This window comes from Hyperolius riggenbachi, chromosome 8 (genome assembly GCF_040937935.1).
Source record: "Hyperolius riggenbachi isolate aHypRig1 chromosome 8, aHypRig1.pri, whole genome shotgun sequence".
Classification (NCBI taxonomy): domain Eukaryota; kingdom Metazoa; phylum Chordata; class Amphibia; order Anura; family Hyperoliidae; genus Hyperolius; species Hyperolius riggenbachi.
The window spans coordinates 231,735,261-231,750,331 of NC_090653.1; the positions used below are offsets into that span (position 1 = coordinate 231,735,261).

Consider the following 15,071-nt stretch of genomic DNA (forward strand, 5'->3'; position numbering starts at 1 on the left):
TTGCTTTAAGTTTATCTCCAAGTACCTGAAAATCCTTTTTGAGGACCTTCCATCTCCCACTAACTTTGTCATTGGTGCCAATGTGTACCATGACAGCCGGGTCTTCCCCAGCCCCACCCAGTAATCTGTCAATTCTTTCCGCTACATGCCGAACCCGAGCACCCGGGAGGCAACAGACTGTACGGCATTCGCGGTTTCTTCGACAGATTACCCTATCTGTGCGCCTAATAATTGAATCCCCTACCACCAGTACCTGTCTAGCCTTAGCTGCACTCCTATTCCCTTTCTCGTTACAGCAGTCTGCCCCTTGGTTGCTAAGGAGCACATCCTGCTGCAGCATTGCTACTCCTGAATCATCCTCCCCAATATTACGCAAACTAGCATACTTATTAGTGAGGGACAACTCGGGACTAGCCTCCCTGCCACTTTTTCCCCTACCCCTTCTAACTGTGACCCAACTAGCGGCTGCCTCTGCTTCTTGGTCCGGCTGTACTCCACCCTCCTCATCTTCAACGGTTCCATCCAGTGTCTGGATCGTGAGATCCAAGCTCTTCTCCATGTTGTGTATGCTTCTCAGTGTTGCGAGATGCTTATTTAGCTCTGCGACTTCCGCCTCTAACTGAGCAACACGCACACACCCAGGGCAACAGTAAACACCCTCAATCCGCTGATCAAGGCATGCATACATGTTGCAGGATGTACACTGCACAGCATCGTCCAACATGATGACTTTTGTGTGGGGAAAAATTATTTAAAGTAAACTGTGGCGGTAAAAGATGAAACGGGAGATTGAGTGTAGCTGGGGAGGAGGAGAGGGAGAGTAAGTAAAGTTGGGGAGTGTGGGGAGTGAGGGGAGGAGAAGGGGGGGGAGGGGGGAGGAGGGAGGAGTGGAGGTGGGGTGAGTGAAGTTGGGGTGGAGTCCTCAAAATTTAAAGACTACACCACAGCGTGCCTAGCACATTCTAACCAATGCAAAAAACCGCAATATTGATTGAAGGTTTTTTTTTTTTTTTTTTTTTGTCCTTACCTACTTCCTCTCACCACTCTCTTTGTGCCTGTGTTGTAACGCCTGTTTTTAACGCCTATGCCACTTGTGTCGCAGCCACTTACTGAGCAAGCCACAGACTGAGCAAGCTCAGTACTGAGTCCTGAAACTGACCAAATACATCCTGTTGCAGCTAGTCCCTCCCCCTAGCCAATTGCCTGCTGCAAAACAAACTAGAGGGAAAAGAAAAAAAAATTGTACTTTTAAAAGCTGACACTTGCTGCTTAATATCAGATGAACCACAACAGACAATCCACCAGATATTGCAGCAGCAAAAAACAATATACAAACAGCAATGTAATATAATTAGTGCTCACAATTCCCAGCAGTGAAGTGAAGCAGCCCTTCACCAAGATTAGAGGTTTGGCCTACACTTCCTGTTTAATTTAACACCTGTGTTGCAGCTAGTTTCAGCAGCCCTAACTATGTTGTAGAATGACCCAAGTGATGATCGCCATCTTTCTTTACTCAGAAGCAGGTCCGGATTTACCTTACATAAGCCTATAGGCACAGATGTCCTGGCACCCTAGACTTTACCCTCCATGTGCCTACAAACCCCTGCTGAACCGCCCCACAAGTGTGCTACCTGGCCCAGTTGTCACTTCGCCCTTAGTTCCCTTGCCCGTCACAGGTAGCTACAGGTGTTCCTTAGTAATAGGTAGCCAGGGGTACACTCAGTATTAGGTAGCTAGAGGAAACTCAGTATTATGTAGCTAGAGCTGCCCCTTAAAGTGATCCTTAAGTCAAATGGAAAAAATGAGATTTACTCACCTGGGGCTTCCCTCAGCCCCCAGCAGCCGATCGGTGCCCTCGCAGCTCCGCTCCGATGTCCCAGGACCCGCCGGCGAGCACTTCCGGTTTGGCCGTCACCGGCCGACAGGCATGGGAACGCGAGTGATTGTTCGCGTTCCCAGCCTGTATATCGCCCCCTATGCTGCTATTGCGGCTAGGAGGTCGCAATAGCAGCATAGGGGGCGATATACAGGCTGGGAACGCGAACAATCACTCGCGTTCCCATGCCTGTCGGCCGGTGACGGCCAAACCGGAAGTGCTCGCCGGCGGGTCCTGGGACATCGGAGCGGGGCTGCGAGGGCACCGATCGGCTGCTGGGGGCTGAGGGAAGCCCCAGGTGAGTAAATCTCATTTTTTCCATTTGACTTAAGGTTCACTTTAATGAAGGGAGACCTCATCATTGGAATGCAGAGAGCAGGGTGAGTAAACTCTCATTTACTCTCTCAGCAGGACTCTGCATAGGTAAGGAGGAAGGGAGACACTCTGGGAGGGGAGTAAGCTGCCTTTATTTGTTCAGGCACCTGTAGGCAAGTGCCTACAGTGCCTTATGGTAAATACGGCCCTGCTCAAACGAATATAATCAGGTTGGCTGGGACACTTATAATATTTCCCCAGATATTTGTGGAGATCTCTGAAGGCGAGTTAGTAATCAGGTTCTGTGCGTATACCAATTGGTCTTTGCACCAAGACACTAAAGGTCTCTCATCCTGACAGAGTGCACATCTAGCTGTTAAAAGGACAGTGTTGCAATACTTAAAGTGGTATGAAACTCACCTTTTCTTATTTGCTCTAAAAGATTATTTACAGCATAAAATCTACTACCACAAAACTTTTTGTAGCAGAACAGCATTCAATCTGCTAAACACAACACTTACTTCTTCAGTGGAGAGCTTGTTGCCGCATCCTAAGAGGCAATAATATTATCTTTTGTTTACATTCCTGTGTCTGCTACAATTAGTAAACATTAGCAAAGTGCTGAAACTGAGCCCTCTCTGCTTCTAGTATGTGTGCAGCTGAGAAAGCAATCAATAGAAAGATTGAAATATGTATATAGTTCAGCTTTCAGAGCAGATAAACTGTTCTGTGGGTCTTTATAATTTGTAAACAGACAATGTTACTTGCGCACAAAAGCAAAAATGGTAATTGTATGGGTAATAACAAGTAGTAAAACACATTTATTGAATGTTATGTCACAGTTTTATCCCACTTTAAGAGTGAACAATTACAAGAACTGCATTTGTCTCGATTTCCTTTCAGGGGAGGGAAGAAGTCTGGGAAGAAAGAAGACAGCTCAGTGAAGGTAGGGGAGGCTAACGTTGCATCAACCATGTATTTTTCATAGAAGATCTGCTCTGAGATTGTACTGACTTTTCTTTAGGTTCCCTGTGAGGAAGAACATGAGGAAGAAGAGGGAAGTGAGGAATGTAAGTTCTCTTTTGAGTTTGTCTGCTTTATGCTTAAACACTCAGGGATTTAAAAATTGTGAAACATCAAGTGATTAAAACTTACATTACAGAGTCCTCAGTAAGCTCATGGTGACCCAGAACCAGTAGGAGTTTTCAAGGAACCAAAAGAAATCAGATTAATATGTATTTTTATTTTGTATTTATATAGCGCCATCCAGAGTATATAGTCCCCTCTGAGGCCGTTTTTACATTGCAAACTGGTGGTGCAACGTGGCTGCCAAAAACAGACCTTCAGGGAATACCGTGTAACTACGTGGTATCCCTCATCTGGCATTGGGCCAAGCAGGAAGTGACGTGTGCTTGTGGTCACTTCAGGGTATGCGGACGTGCATGGAAGCGTATTGTAATAAAAATCCCCGCGTCGCCATAGACTAACATGAGTTCCGGGCCGATGCAGATCACTGCAAGTCTCCACAGAAGACGCGGTAACATGGTTCTGGAACAGCGTCAGGGATGCGTCGAAAACGTCACTTCCGTTGCGGCGCGCCGTACCGTGGCAGTGCGAAAGTCTCCATAGACTTTCATTGCTGGACGGTGGGGTGCGGTAAAAATACTGCACTGCAGCGGTGTGAAAGAGCCCTCAGGGGCTTACATTGTAATCCCTACCATAGTCATATAAAAGTCATTTAACTTATCAGAATCAGAATCATTTATTTCGCCAAGTACAAAGGCGTTGTACCTAGAATTGGTTTTGGCTCATACAGGTTCTGGAAGGAATGTATGGGGGGGGAGTTGAATGGTGAGAGCAAGGGGTGGAAAAGTTTGAAAGCCAAGAGCCAAGGTTGCCATATTACAGCACCACCAGTCGCACTAGGCAATCATCTGTTATCCCTAAGGAGACATGGAAGGGGTGGGTGACAGAGGAAGGCAAAAGTTCAATACTGTTGGCCCAGATCTTCACGCAAACACAGGGAAAACATACACACTCTGTGCCGATAGTGTCCTCGCTGTGTTTTAAACTGAGGACCTAGTGCTGCAAGACCAGAGTGCTACACCACTATGGTGCCCAGCTAACATAACTTTTTTTAGTAAGGAGGCCTTTTGGTTTCTTTTGGTCCCCTACAAACATCTAGTGGATCTGGGTCACCATGATCTTATTGGGTACTCTGTAACACTTGTTGGACAACCCCTACCTTGTAGAGCCATATTAATCCATGGCATGCACTGATGAGGAGCAGAAACTCAGAAACAGCTGTATGCATTTTGGATAAGTATGGCTGTACAGAGTAGGCCACGTGCTTTTCATAGAATTCAGCTGTAAGCAATCTAGACCTCTGTACTTAAAGCGGATCTTCGGATCTGCCCAGAGAAAAACGCCGGGCTATACTGGACGGTTTTCTTCAGGGAGAAAGGGGAGGCAGGGCCAGGTGCCGGAAGTCAGGTGCTGCAGGGTCTTCGGGATGGCTTCATGGAAAAAGACGGCGCAGGTAACTATAACTTTCTTTTACAGGGAGGCTGCAGGATTTTTAGTTTAGTCCAAAGATCTGCTTTAAACCTACATTTCGTATTGCACCTCACTAATTTAAAGATAAATATACGTAGTGTGCTTTTGTTGCATGGCATGAGCATTTGTGATTATTTTGGGTGACAGTCAGTTTTATGCGCAAGCATCCCCAAAGATCTTCTGCTCCCGCATTCCACTTGGTCCTTGTTTGGCCAGTGGCTGCTTTAGATCCTGACATTGGCTGTCGGCAGAACTTTTGCTAATAGCCCCCCTCTCCTCTCCATGGTACAGAATAGTTTACTTGAAAAGAGTCTGTCACAGGAGCCCTAGTGGCTGACCGCACTTAGCCTTCTAAACGGTGCCAGCGCACAGATCGTGCGAACTCTGGTCGCAGTCAATGCGCAGGAACCGTTAAGAATTAGCCGCAGACAACTCAGAAGGGAGCCTGTGAGACACGGGTGATTACAACTTCACCCACTGGTTCAGAGTAAACTGCCACCACCGCGGTTACCATGGGACCGTGGAGCCCACTAACTGACTAGTCCTGCGAATAAAACGGTTAAACACACGATATTCTGTCTAGCCAACAACAAACAAACAGTAGCGTATCTTCAGAGACCCGGGATCAGTTCTGTGTGTGCTGATAAGCAGGGTAGCGGACAGTGAATGACTTGGAGAAAGTCGTTTATTCACGCAATATAAATAATTAATATATACAGACAATTATTAAAATCACAATTATTAAGACAGTAATAGCCAGTATAAAAAATAAAAGAAGGGAGAAAAATACTTAGTTCCTGGAAAGATGTCCTTTTTTGTGGGAAAAATCAGAGTTCTGGGTTTCAATCAATGTTCAGAGTTCAGACCAGGTGGATGCCAGCATATCCTCAAGCTGGCACCGATGAGTTCAAGATGTTTTCAGGGTGGAGGACACTGAGTTTGGGTCCTCTGCCATTCTTATGCCCCTGATTCAGTAGGAGGGAGTGAGGGCGGGCAGCCACACACCCCCTTAGAAGATGAGATGAGCCCTCCCCTTGTCCTGGGGACTAGAAATCATATCTACCCATATATGGGCTCTATCTCACATAACCATACAGGTCAGGGCAGATTTATTAACATTTTCAGGTCTGTCTCGATTTACCCAGCGCCCTGATACCAGACATGAGGGGTGGGACCCCTGTGGTATCATCAGGGCACTTTCAAACTGCCTAACTGGAAGTCCTTACCTCAGAATGTTCTGAAACTTCCTCAGAACCAGCACCGGGGCTCATGCTACACTTCCCCCACGTTTGGCGAAGCTGCCATCTCAGGAACCCCAGAAATATGACAGATCTGGGAAGTTATGGATTATGCTATGAGACTCAGGTTTATTCAGGATGTGTTCTAGCTGCTAACAGCTGACTTCCCTTTGATCTTTACCAGTGAGCAAGGTGTCAAGACCTCCCGGAGATTCGTAGCCTGCCTGGCTGCACCTAGGCATCCTGATCACCCTTTGGTTAATTAACATCTACATGAGATCAGCTAGGTGTCACCTGGTTCCCAGAACAGAAAGGGGAATTGTGCCTTCCACAGGAATATGTCCAAGCTAATTAACACCTCCCCCCAGGCTTTCACTCAGCTAAGACAGATCCCCCAGCTGTTCCTAGGCAGAGGGATACTACACATCAAATCTTGGTTCTATTGATCTGAAGCGCAATCGATGCAGGGAATTGAGTGTGATCGTTCTTTTCTTCACGGGCGGTTCCAGGACGCGCCTGCGGCCCCGCAACCGTCCGTGACAGCCCTCCCCCTTGTCTGCGGCTTAGCCACCCATCCGCAAGATGTGTGGCGGCGCCGCTAACCTGGCTGACGGGCCTCGAGTTGCCGGTACGGCGGGAGAACCTATTGGAGCCTGTGGCTCGGTTCCCCTGGACCGGTCGCGGTCTGCTACCCTCAGGGTTGACCCGACATGGACCGTTCTGGACAGGGCGTTTGCGCCACTGCAGTCGGACGTGGTGTCTGCCGGGACTGCTGACAACGGGCAGTGGGTTGGTTAGGTCAACAGCCAGCCCACGCAGGGTTCCCCTGCTAAGTGGCTGTGGACCTAAGGGAACCCCGCGGGAATCCCTGGACCTTCCCAGCTCCTGACAGACGGCACATGCCCTGCAGTAGTTTGCTACATCCCTGTTCATCCGGGGCCAATAAAACTGGTTCCGAATACCGGCAAGTGTCTTGCGGACACCCGAGTGCCCTGTCAGAGGATTACCATGTGCGGATTTCAGCACATGTCCCCTGAACGCACTTGGGACCACAAGCCATTTGGTATTCGCGTGGGATCTACCTGTAGGGGGCTGTACAGACTCACTGTACAGTCTCCCACCTTCCCAGTACACCTTGAAAGCGGCCCCGTCTGTGAGGGGCTCAGCGGCTTGCTGCCTGAGCATCTCCAGGCTTGGGTCGCTTTGTAGTGCTGCTGTGAGTACAGCGCTGTCAGTTTCAGCCAACTGGCTCATGTCACACGAGGCCAGCGGCTGAAAGGTCTCATCCCTGCGGTCAGAGGAGGGGGAGGAGGCCGGAACCCCCTCCACCTGTTCTGAGCTCGGGTGCTGAGCAGTGCAGCTGCGCGGTACTGCTAGCACAGGTACACTGTCAGAATGGCACAGACGGACATTACTCAAATCATCATTGCATGCAGTAATGACATTGACAGGTATAGACATTTTTTCATTACAGACAGGTTGTACAGTAAACTCAGGTACAGTTACAGCATCATCACAACAGACAGTCTGTACATCAAACTCAGGTGCCTTTGAAGCAGGCACTATTGAACCTGGTACCCTTGAACTGGGCACCTTCAACCCACCTCCCCCTGGTGCTCCCCCAAGTGTATAAAGTACCTGGTGGTGGGTGGAGAGTCCGTCTCCTTCCGTGAGCGACAAGGCGGTCGTGGCAGGTTCATAGTAGGACACAAGCTTGCCCAAATCAGTCCCCAGCAACACAGGGACTGGGAGATCCTTCATAACCCCAACAACCCTTTCTTGGATTCCTCCTACTCCCCAATCCAGCTCCACTCTTGCGTGGGCTATGTGAAAAAGGGTGCCCTCTACTCCAGTAAGGGCAAGGGATCGGCTGGAGCTGATGCTCTCCTTTGGCACAAGGTGTGAGTGAACTAACGTGATGTCAGCTCCGGTGTCTCGAAATCCGGTGACAACTTTGCCGTTCACTCTAACAAGTTGCTGCTGGTCGGTTCGGTCGTGGATTTCCTTTCTGCGGGCAAACAGAACAAAATCTGATGATCCAGGCTGTGGTTCGCTGGCGGGTTGCCTCGGCTGTGGGTGAGGTACAGGTGATGCAGATGATCCAGGTGCTGGGGGTGTCTGTCTCCGCTCCGGGCAGTCGAATTTCATGTGTCCGGGCTGGCGGCAGTAGTGACAGGTGACCTCTCCAGGCGCTGCAGGCCTGGGTGCAACAGCTGCGCTGGGTGGCCTCTGTGGCGGACGGCTCACAGGGGCAGGAGAGTCTGCCAGAGTATTGGGCTGACCTCCTCTCCAGCTGGATGGGACAGTTCTGCGGGTATCAGCCACCCGGGTAGTTGCAAAAGTCTCAGCAAGGTCTGCAGCGACAGTGGCTGAAGCCGGCCTGCGTTCTAACACAAACTGTCGTACATCAGCAGGGCAAATGTTCAGAAATTGTTCGAGGACTATCAAGTCCTCCAGGATGCCATAAGACCCTTTGGTGAGGCCTAGAGTCCACTGGCGGAGTGTGGTGAGCAAGCTGCTGACCACATCTCGGTACGAATCAGAAGACTTTTTGTGCCAGGCCCTGAACTTTTTCCGATAGGCTTCTGGCGTCAGCTGGTACTTAGTAATGATAGCGTCTTTTATAGCAGCATAATCATTATCCTTCTCCGCAGGCAATTCTGCGACGGCATCAAGCGCTTTGTAGCGCAGCAAAGGTGTCAGATGTCTGGCCCACTGGTCTTGGGACAGACGATACTGACGGCATGCTTTTTCAAAAGACCGCAAAAACAAGTCAATGTCTGTGTCTTTCTCAATATTTGCAAATTTAAATTTTGCACTTACGGGTGCTGCAGCTCCTTCAGCAGGGAGGCTGGGCGGTGAACTCCGGCTGGCCTGTTGCACTTTTGCCATGTTTAGCTCATGCTGTCGTTGGCGCTCCCGTTCTCGCTCAGCGGCATCCCTCTCCGCGTGGCGTTCAGCAGCAGCAGCAGCAGCAGCTTGCCGCTCCCGTTCCTCCCGCATTTGGTGCTCTGTCCGCGCTTCTGCAGATTGGCGCTCCTCACGCATGTACTGCAGGTACTTGTCCAGGTCAGTGTCCATCAGCTTTTGTAATGCCTGATGCATTAGCGGATCAGTACAAACGGACAGTCCAGTACTGGCCGGTTCCAGGCGAGTACTTTCAGAAACTCTGGGATTGGGGTCCATGCTGATAGTCTCTGGCGTATCTGTTGATGCAGGGCCCTCAGGATGCACAACCTCTGTACGCCTAGGATCTTCAGCCTCTGGTTCCCCTCGATTGTCAGATGGGCTGGTATCCACCTCAGCGGACACTCCCGGCTCCCGCAGTTGCTGGGTATCCCATCTGGACAAGTCTGCTATCAGGTCCTGTTGTTTCCTGCGGCCGACGTCAATGCCTCTCGCTTGGCAAAGATTTTGCAGGTCCGACAGGCACATGTTCTGGTAGTTCCCGGACATTTCCATGCCAAATAAAATAAAACTTTTGGGGAGGGGTACTGGCTACACAGTCTCTCTGTATATATAAAAAATATATTGCCTTCCAGCTACACCAACGAATTAGTTCGTTTCTCGATAGCGCTAGCGCTATCGCAGATACTTTCAGCACAACACAGGTCCCAACCGCTGCCTAACACTGTCACCTCTGTCACAGGAGCCCTAGTGGCTGACCGCACTTAGCCTTCTAAACGGTGCCAGCGCACGGATCGTGCGAACTCTGGTCGCAGTCAATGCGCAGGAACCATTAAGAATTAGCCGCAGACAACTCAGAAGGGAGCCTGTGAGACACGGGTGATTACAACTTCACCCACTGGTTCAGAGTAAACTGCCACCACCGCGGTTACCATGGGACCGTGGAGCCCACTAACTGACTAGTCCTGCGAATAAAACGGTTAAACACACGATATTCTGTCTAGCCAACAACAAACAAACAGTAGCGTATCTTCAGAGACCCGGGATCAGTTCTGTGTGTGCTGATAAGCAGGGTAGCGGACAGTGAATGACTTGGAGAAAGTCGTTTATTCACGCAATATAAATAATTAATATATACAGACAATTATTAAAATCACAATTATTAAGACAGTAATAGCCAGTATAAAAAATAAAAGAAGGGAGAAAAATACTTAGTTCCTGGAAAGATGTCCTTTTTTGTGGGAAAAATCAGAGTTCTGGGTTTCAATCAATGTTCAGAGTTCAGACCAGGTGGATGCCAGCATATCCTCAAGCTGGCACCGATGAGTTCAAGATGTTTTCAGGGTGGAGGACACTGAGTTTGGGTCCTCTGCCATTCTTATGCCCCTGATTCAGTAGGAGGGAGTGAGGGCGGGGAGCCACACACCCCCTTAGAAGATGAGATGAGCCCTCCCCTTGTCCTGGGGACTAGAAATCATATCTACCCATATATGGGCTCTATCTCACAGAACCGTACAGGTCAGGGCAGATTTATTAACATTTTCAGGTCTGTCTCGATTTACCCAGCGCCCTGATACCAGACATGAGGGGTGGGACCCCTGTGGTATCATCAGGGCACTTTCAAACTGCCTAACTGGCAGTCCTTACCTCAGAATGTTCTGAAACTTCCTCAGAACCAGCACCGGGGCTCATGCTACACTTCCCCCACGTTTGGCGAAGCTGCCATCTCAGGAACCCCAGAAATATGACAGATCTGGGAAGTTATGGATTATGCTATGAGACTCAGGTTTATTCAGGATGTGTTCTAGCTGCTAACAGCTGACTTCCCTTTGATCTTTACCAGTGAGCAAGGTGTCAAGACCTCCCGGAGATTCGTAGCCTGCCTGGCTGCACCTAGGCATCCTGATCACCCTTTGGTTAATTAACATCTACATGAGATCAGCTAGGTGTCACCTGGTTCCCAGAACAGAAAGGGGAATTGTGCCTTCCACAGGAATATGTCCAAGCTAATTAACACCTCCCCCCAGGCTTTCACTCAGCTAAGACAGATCCCCCAGCTGTTCCTAGGCAGAGGGATACTACACATCAAATCTTGGTTCTATTGATCTGAAGCGCAATCGATGCAGGGAATCGAGTGCGATCGTTCTTTTCTTCACGGGCGGTTCCAGGACGCGCCTGCGCCCCCGCAACCGTCCGTGACAGAGTCCATTTACCATATCAGTACGTGGCTGGCTAGAAAACTGTCACCTGAAGCAATCTTTAAAGATCAACAGGGAGGAATTGCAAAAAATGTGTAAATGATTTTGTGGCCAGCTGCCCCCAGGTTTACACTATGTTTGTTTTGTAATTAGAGGTTAGGGTCCCTTCTATTGATGATGACCTCATCACGGTAGAAGGGTCTATTATGGAACACTCTGCATGCAAACTGTTTTTGGAAGCTAACATCCTGCAATATGGTAATTTAGGTGCATCTGTTTTGAATGCAAGTTGTGTATCCTGCCTATATTTAGATTCTGCACATCTATGCTGCTAGTCATTCAGATGCAGCCTGTTTTGGGAGGCGCTGTCATCACTCCCTGCTGTATAAAAAATGTTTAAAGATCCTTTTAGGCCACAGAAATGTATAATGTGTACCTTGCTTTGGTTACATTTGGATGGTACTGAGCGCAGCATTTAATGAATGTGAGGACACATTTCTGCTTGGTTGTATAGTTAATGCTGTTTATCATGAATCAGCAGTGTTATTGGTCTGCATATTTTTACAGCTGAAGAAGAAGAGGAGGAGGAAGAGGAGGGCAGCCTCCCAGACTCTCACCTGGATAAACTGGCAGAGTTTGCCCCAAAGGAGAAAGTTCTTCCTATCCCGGAGGGCAGTGCCTTCTTTATTCTCAGCAACACCAACTGGTGAGACACTACTCATAAACCTGTGACACACTGAGATCTAATCTCCAGAAAACAGCAGAGCAATAAACCCCCGCCCCCCTGAAAAGTGCCCCAATGTGAACTAACCATTAGATGACTGTGTCTAACACATAGCCCCGTTTCTAGGAGCAGACGAGGTGGGTGTCCACCCGAGACACACTGCAAGTGGAGGAAGCAGCAAGCACACTGTGACACAGCATCAGGAGGGAGGCCCGACTTCTCCCTCCCTCTCCTCAGTCCACTCCTCTCTGCTCCTCCCACCCATAGCTACATAGTTATTTGGGTTGAAAAAAGACATACGTCCATCGAGTTCAACCAGAGAACAAAGTACAACACCAACACAAAGAGAAGAATCTTGCGCTCCTGTTCCCAGGTGACCAATTAGAGATGCACTCCTCTTAGGATGTCATGCACTGCGACGCTCCGTAGCAGGGTAACTTTGGCAAAACAATCAAGAAGAGATGGAGCGCGCCATAGTGCATTAATCGTAAAAGGTAATTTATTAGGATATAAAAGTTATACTCACAAACACAAATGGTGTAAAACGCTTATCAGCGGGCAGCCAACCGATTCTCTCAACAGGGGAGGATGTCACGCTGTGGCCAGCAGCGCGAGTTCCGATCGTCTAGGCTCCGTCCGGCTGTGAGGTGGGTGTGGCTGATTCAGCGGGCGTGTGACGTCATGACGCGTTTCGGCGCTCTGCGCCTTCGTCAGATCCAGTACAACACCAGCCTGCTCCCTCACAAATCCCTGTTGATCCAGAGGAAGGCGAAAAACCCTTACAAGGCATGGTCCAATTAGCCCCAAAAGCCCAAAAGGGAAAAAAATTCCTTTCCGACTCCAGATGGCAATCAGATAAAATCCCTGGATCAACATCATTAGGCATTACCTAGTAATTGTAGCCATGGATGTCTTTCAACGCAAGGAAAGCATCTAAGCCTCCTTTAAATGCAGGTATAGAGTTTGCCATAACTATTTCCTGTGGCAATGCATTCCACATCTTAATCACTCTTACTGTAAAGAACCCTTTCCTAAATAAATGGCTAAAACGTTTTTCCTCCATGCGCAGATCATGTCCTCTAGTTCTTTGAGAAGGCCTAGGGACAAAAAACTCATACGCCAAACTTTTATATTGCCCTCTGATGTATTTATACATGTTAATTAGATCCCCTCTAAGGCGTCTTTTCTCTAGACTAAATAAACCCAGTTTATCTAACCTTTCTTGGTAAGTGAGATCTTCCATCCTACGTATCAATTTTGTTGCTTTTCTCTGCACCTCCTCTAAAACTGCAATATCTTTCCTGTAATGTGCTGCCCAGAACTGAATTCCATATTCCAGATGTGGCCTTACTAGAGAGTTAAACAGGGGCAATATTATGCTAGCATCTCGAGTTTTTATTTCCCTTTTAATGCATCCCAAAATTTTGTTAGCTTTAGCTGCAGCGGCTTGGCATTGAGTACGATTATTTAACTTGTTGTCGATGAGTACTCCTAAGTCCTTCTCCAAGTTTGATGTCCCCAACTGTATCCCGTTTATTTTGTATGGTGCTAGACCATTGGCACGACCAAAATGCATGACTTTACATTTGTCAACATTGAATTTCATCTGCCATGTACTGTATGTGCCCATATAGCCATTCTATCCAGATCCTGTTGCAATATGTCCCTATCTTCCTGAGAGTTGATGATTCTGCACAATTTCGTATCATCTGCAAAAATAGCAACATTGCTCACTACTGAATCTACCCATTGCAAAGCATCATCAGCAGGCTGGAATTACAGTGAACACGCACCTCTTCCAGGCTCCGGTATCCATGCGATAGATGTCTGCATCCCGCTGGGCTTCTCTGTCAGCAGCATTGCTCATGCTCTAAAATCAAGAAGTAGAGTGAGCGACACTGGAGACAGAGAAGCCTGGCAGGCCTCTATTGCATGGAGAACGGAGCCTGGAAGAGGGGAGTGTTCTTTTTAATTTCAGCCCACTGCAAAAGCTCTTTAATAGGGGAAGAGAGAGCACAGAAGGGGGTCCTGAGGAGAGGAGTCAGGCCCCCCTCCCTGCAGCTCTTGTCACATAGTGCCCGCTGCTCTCCCCTCCTGCACTGTTATCCCTGCCTGCTGCCAAAGCTCTGCGTGGGGAGGTACTAAGGGCTACCTATACTGGAGAGGTCTACACCTAGCTAACTAATACTGGGTGCCACCTCTGCCTAACTCACACTGGTGGTGCATAATACCACACTGCAAATAGCATTCTCGGGTCTACGGGGGGATGGGGGGTGGGCACATGGGTGTAGCAATCACGCAACCCCCCCTACAACCCGTGCTATCGCAGGAGGGCCCAGAGGCTTTGGGGGCCACTCCTCCTCCTTCCTCTTTCCAACCGCAAAAGCAAAAGAAAAAAAAACCTCCGTGTTCACGTTGGAGCATCTGTAATTTTGCACTGCTTCCAGATGCTACTTCACAGCAGAACACTCTCTGCTGCCATACGCCGGCTCCTGATCACACGACCCGCATGGGATTCGGGGACTAAGGGGGCACCATGCTATAATTTTTGCAGGGGGGCCCTATTCTAGTTACGCCCCTGAGGGAGAGTGCTATTCTTACACCCTCGTCCTAGGAGCGATTTAGTCTGGAAACTGCCATTCTCCCTCTCTGCTGACTCTTCTATCTCCCGTGTAGAGATTGCACTGCAGCTTTTATTTCTGGACACTTTTTCATTCATTGGGGTTAACACATCTCTGTTGTACTGTCAAAGTAATTTTATTCATCATAATAACAGGTACAGGGTGCTTCCACTCGCTGTGGCAGAATGGCGGTGCAACTGCAGCTTCAGAAACGTCAGTGTGTGTCATTCATAAACACAGCACAACATTGCTATGTAGTGTGTTCCCTGGAAGAGAAATAGAAACAGTCTCATTACTTTTCAATAGGCTCTTGTAGTTTAGCACTCAACTCCTCCTAGCTTTGGTGTAAATGCATGTAATCACAGCGTCGTATGAGCCAAAAGCTGGTGTGAAAATATCGACCACAGAATTATTCCTTATGTATTTGTTGAGGTGGCCATACATGATTCAATTTTTTAATCTGATCAGTTTTTCCGCTTGATCAAATAATCTGAAAAATCGAGCCACTTATAATCGATTTTCCTGAAAATATCAAATAAATTATCAAATAAAAATGTGATTTTCTTATATTTTTCTGATTTTTCCAACACATATTATCCGATTTTTATAACAAAAAAATGGATCATTTTTTTCTTG

At 48.3% G+C, this 15,071-nt stretch overlaps 1 protein-coding gene across 7 annotated transcripts in view; it reads left to right on the top strand.

Annotated features, from left to right (window-relative positions):
• Positions 1-15,071, top strand: part of CACNA1F (calcium voltage-gated channel subunit alpha1 F) — a 349,606-nt gene that overhangs the window by 208,370 nt on the left and 126,165 nt on the right. For all 7 annotated transcript variants that reach the window (XM_068248313.1, XM_068248312.1, XM_068248314.1 and 4 more), the window contains 3 exons: positions 3,095-3,137; positions 3,216-3,261; positions 11,658-11,796. In XM_068248313.1, the coding sequence (XP_068104414.1) occupies positions 3,095-3,137; positions 3,216-3,261; positions 11,658-11,796 (228 nt within the window). The remainder of the gene's footprint in view (positions 1-3,094; positions 3,138-3,215; positions 3,262-11,657; positions 11,797-15,071) is intronic.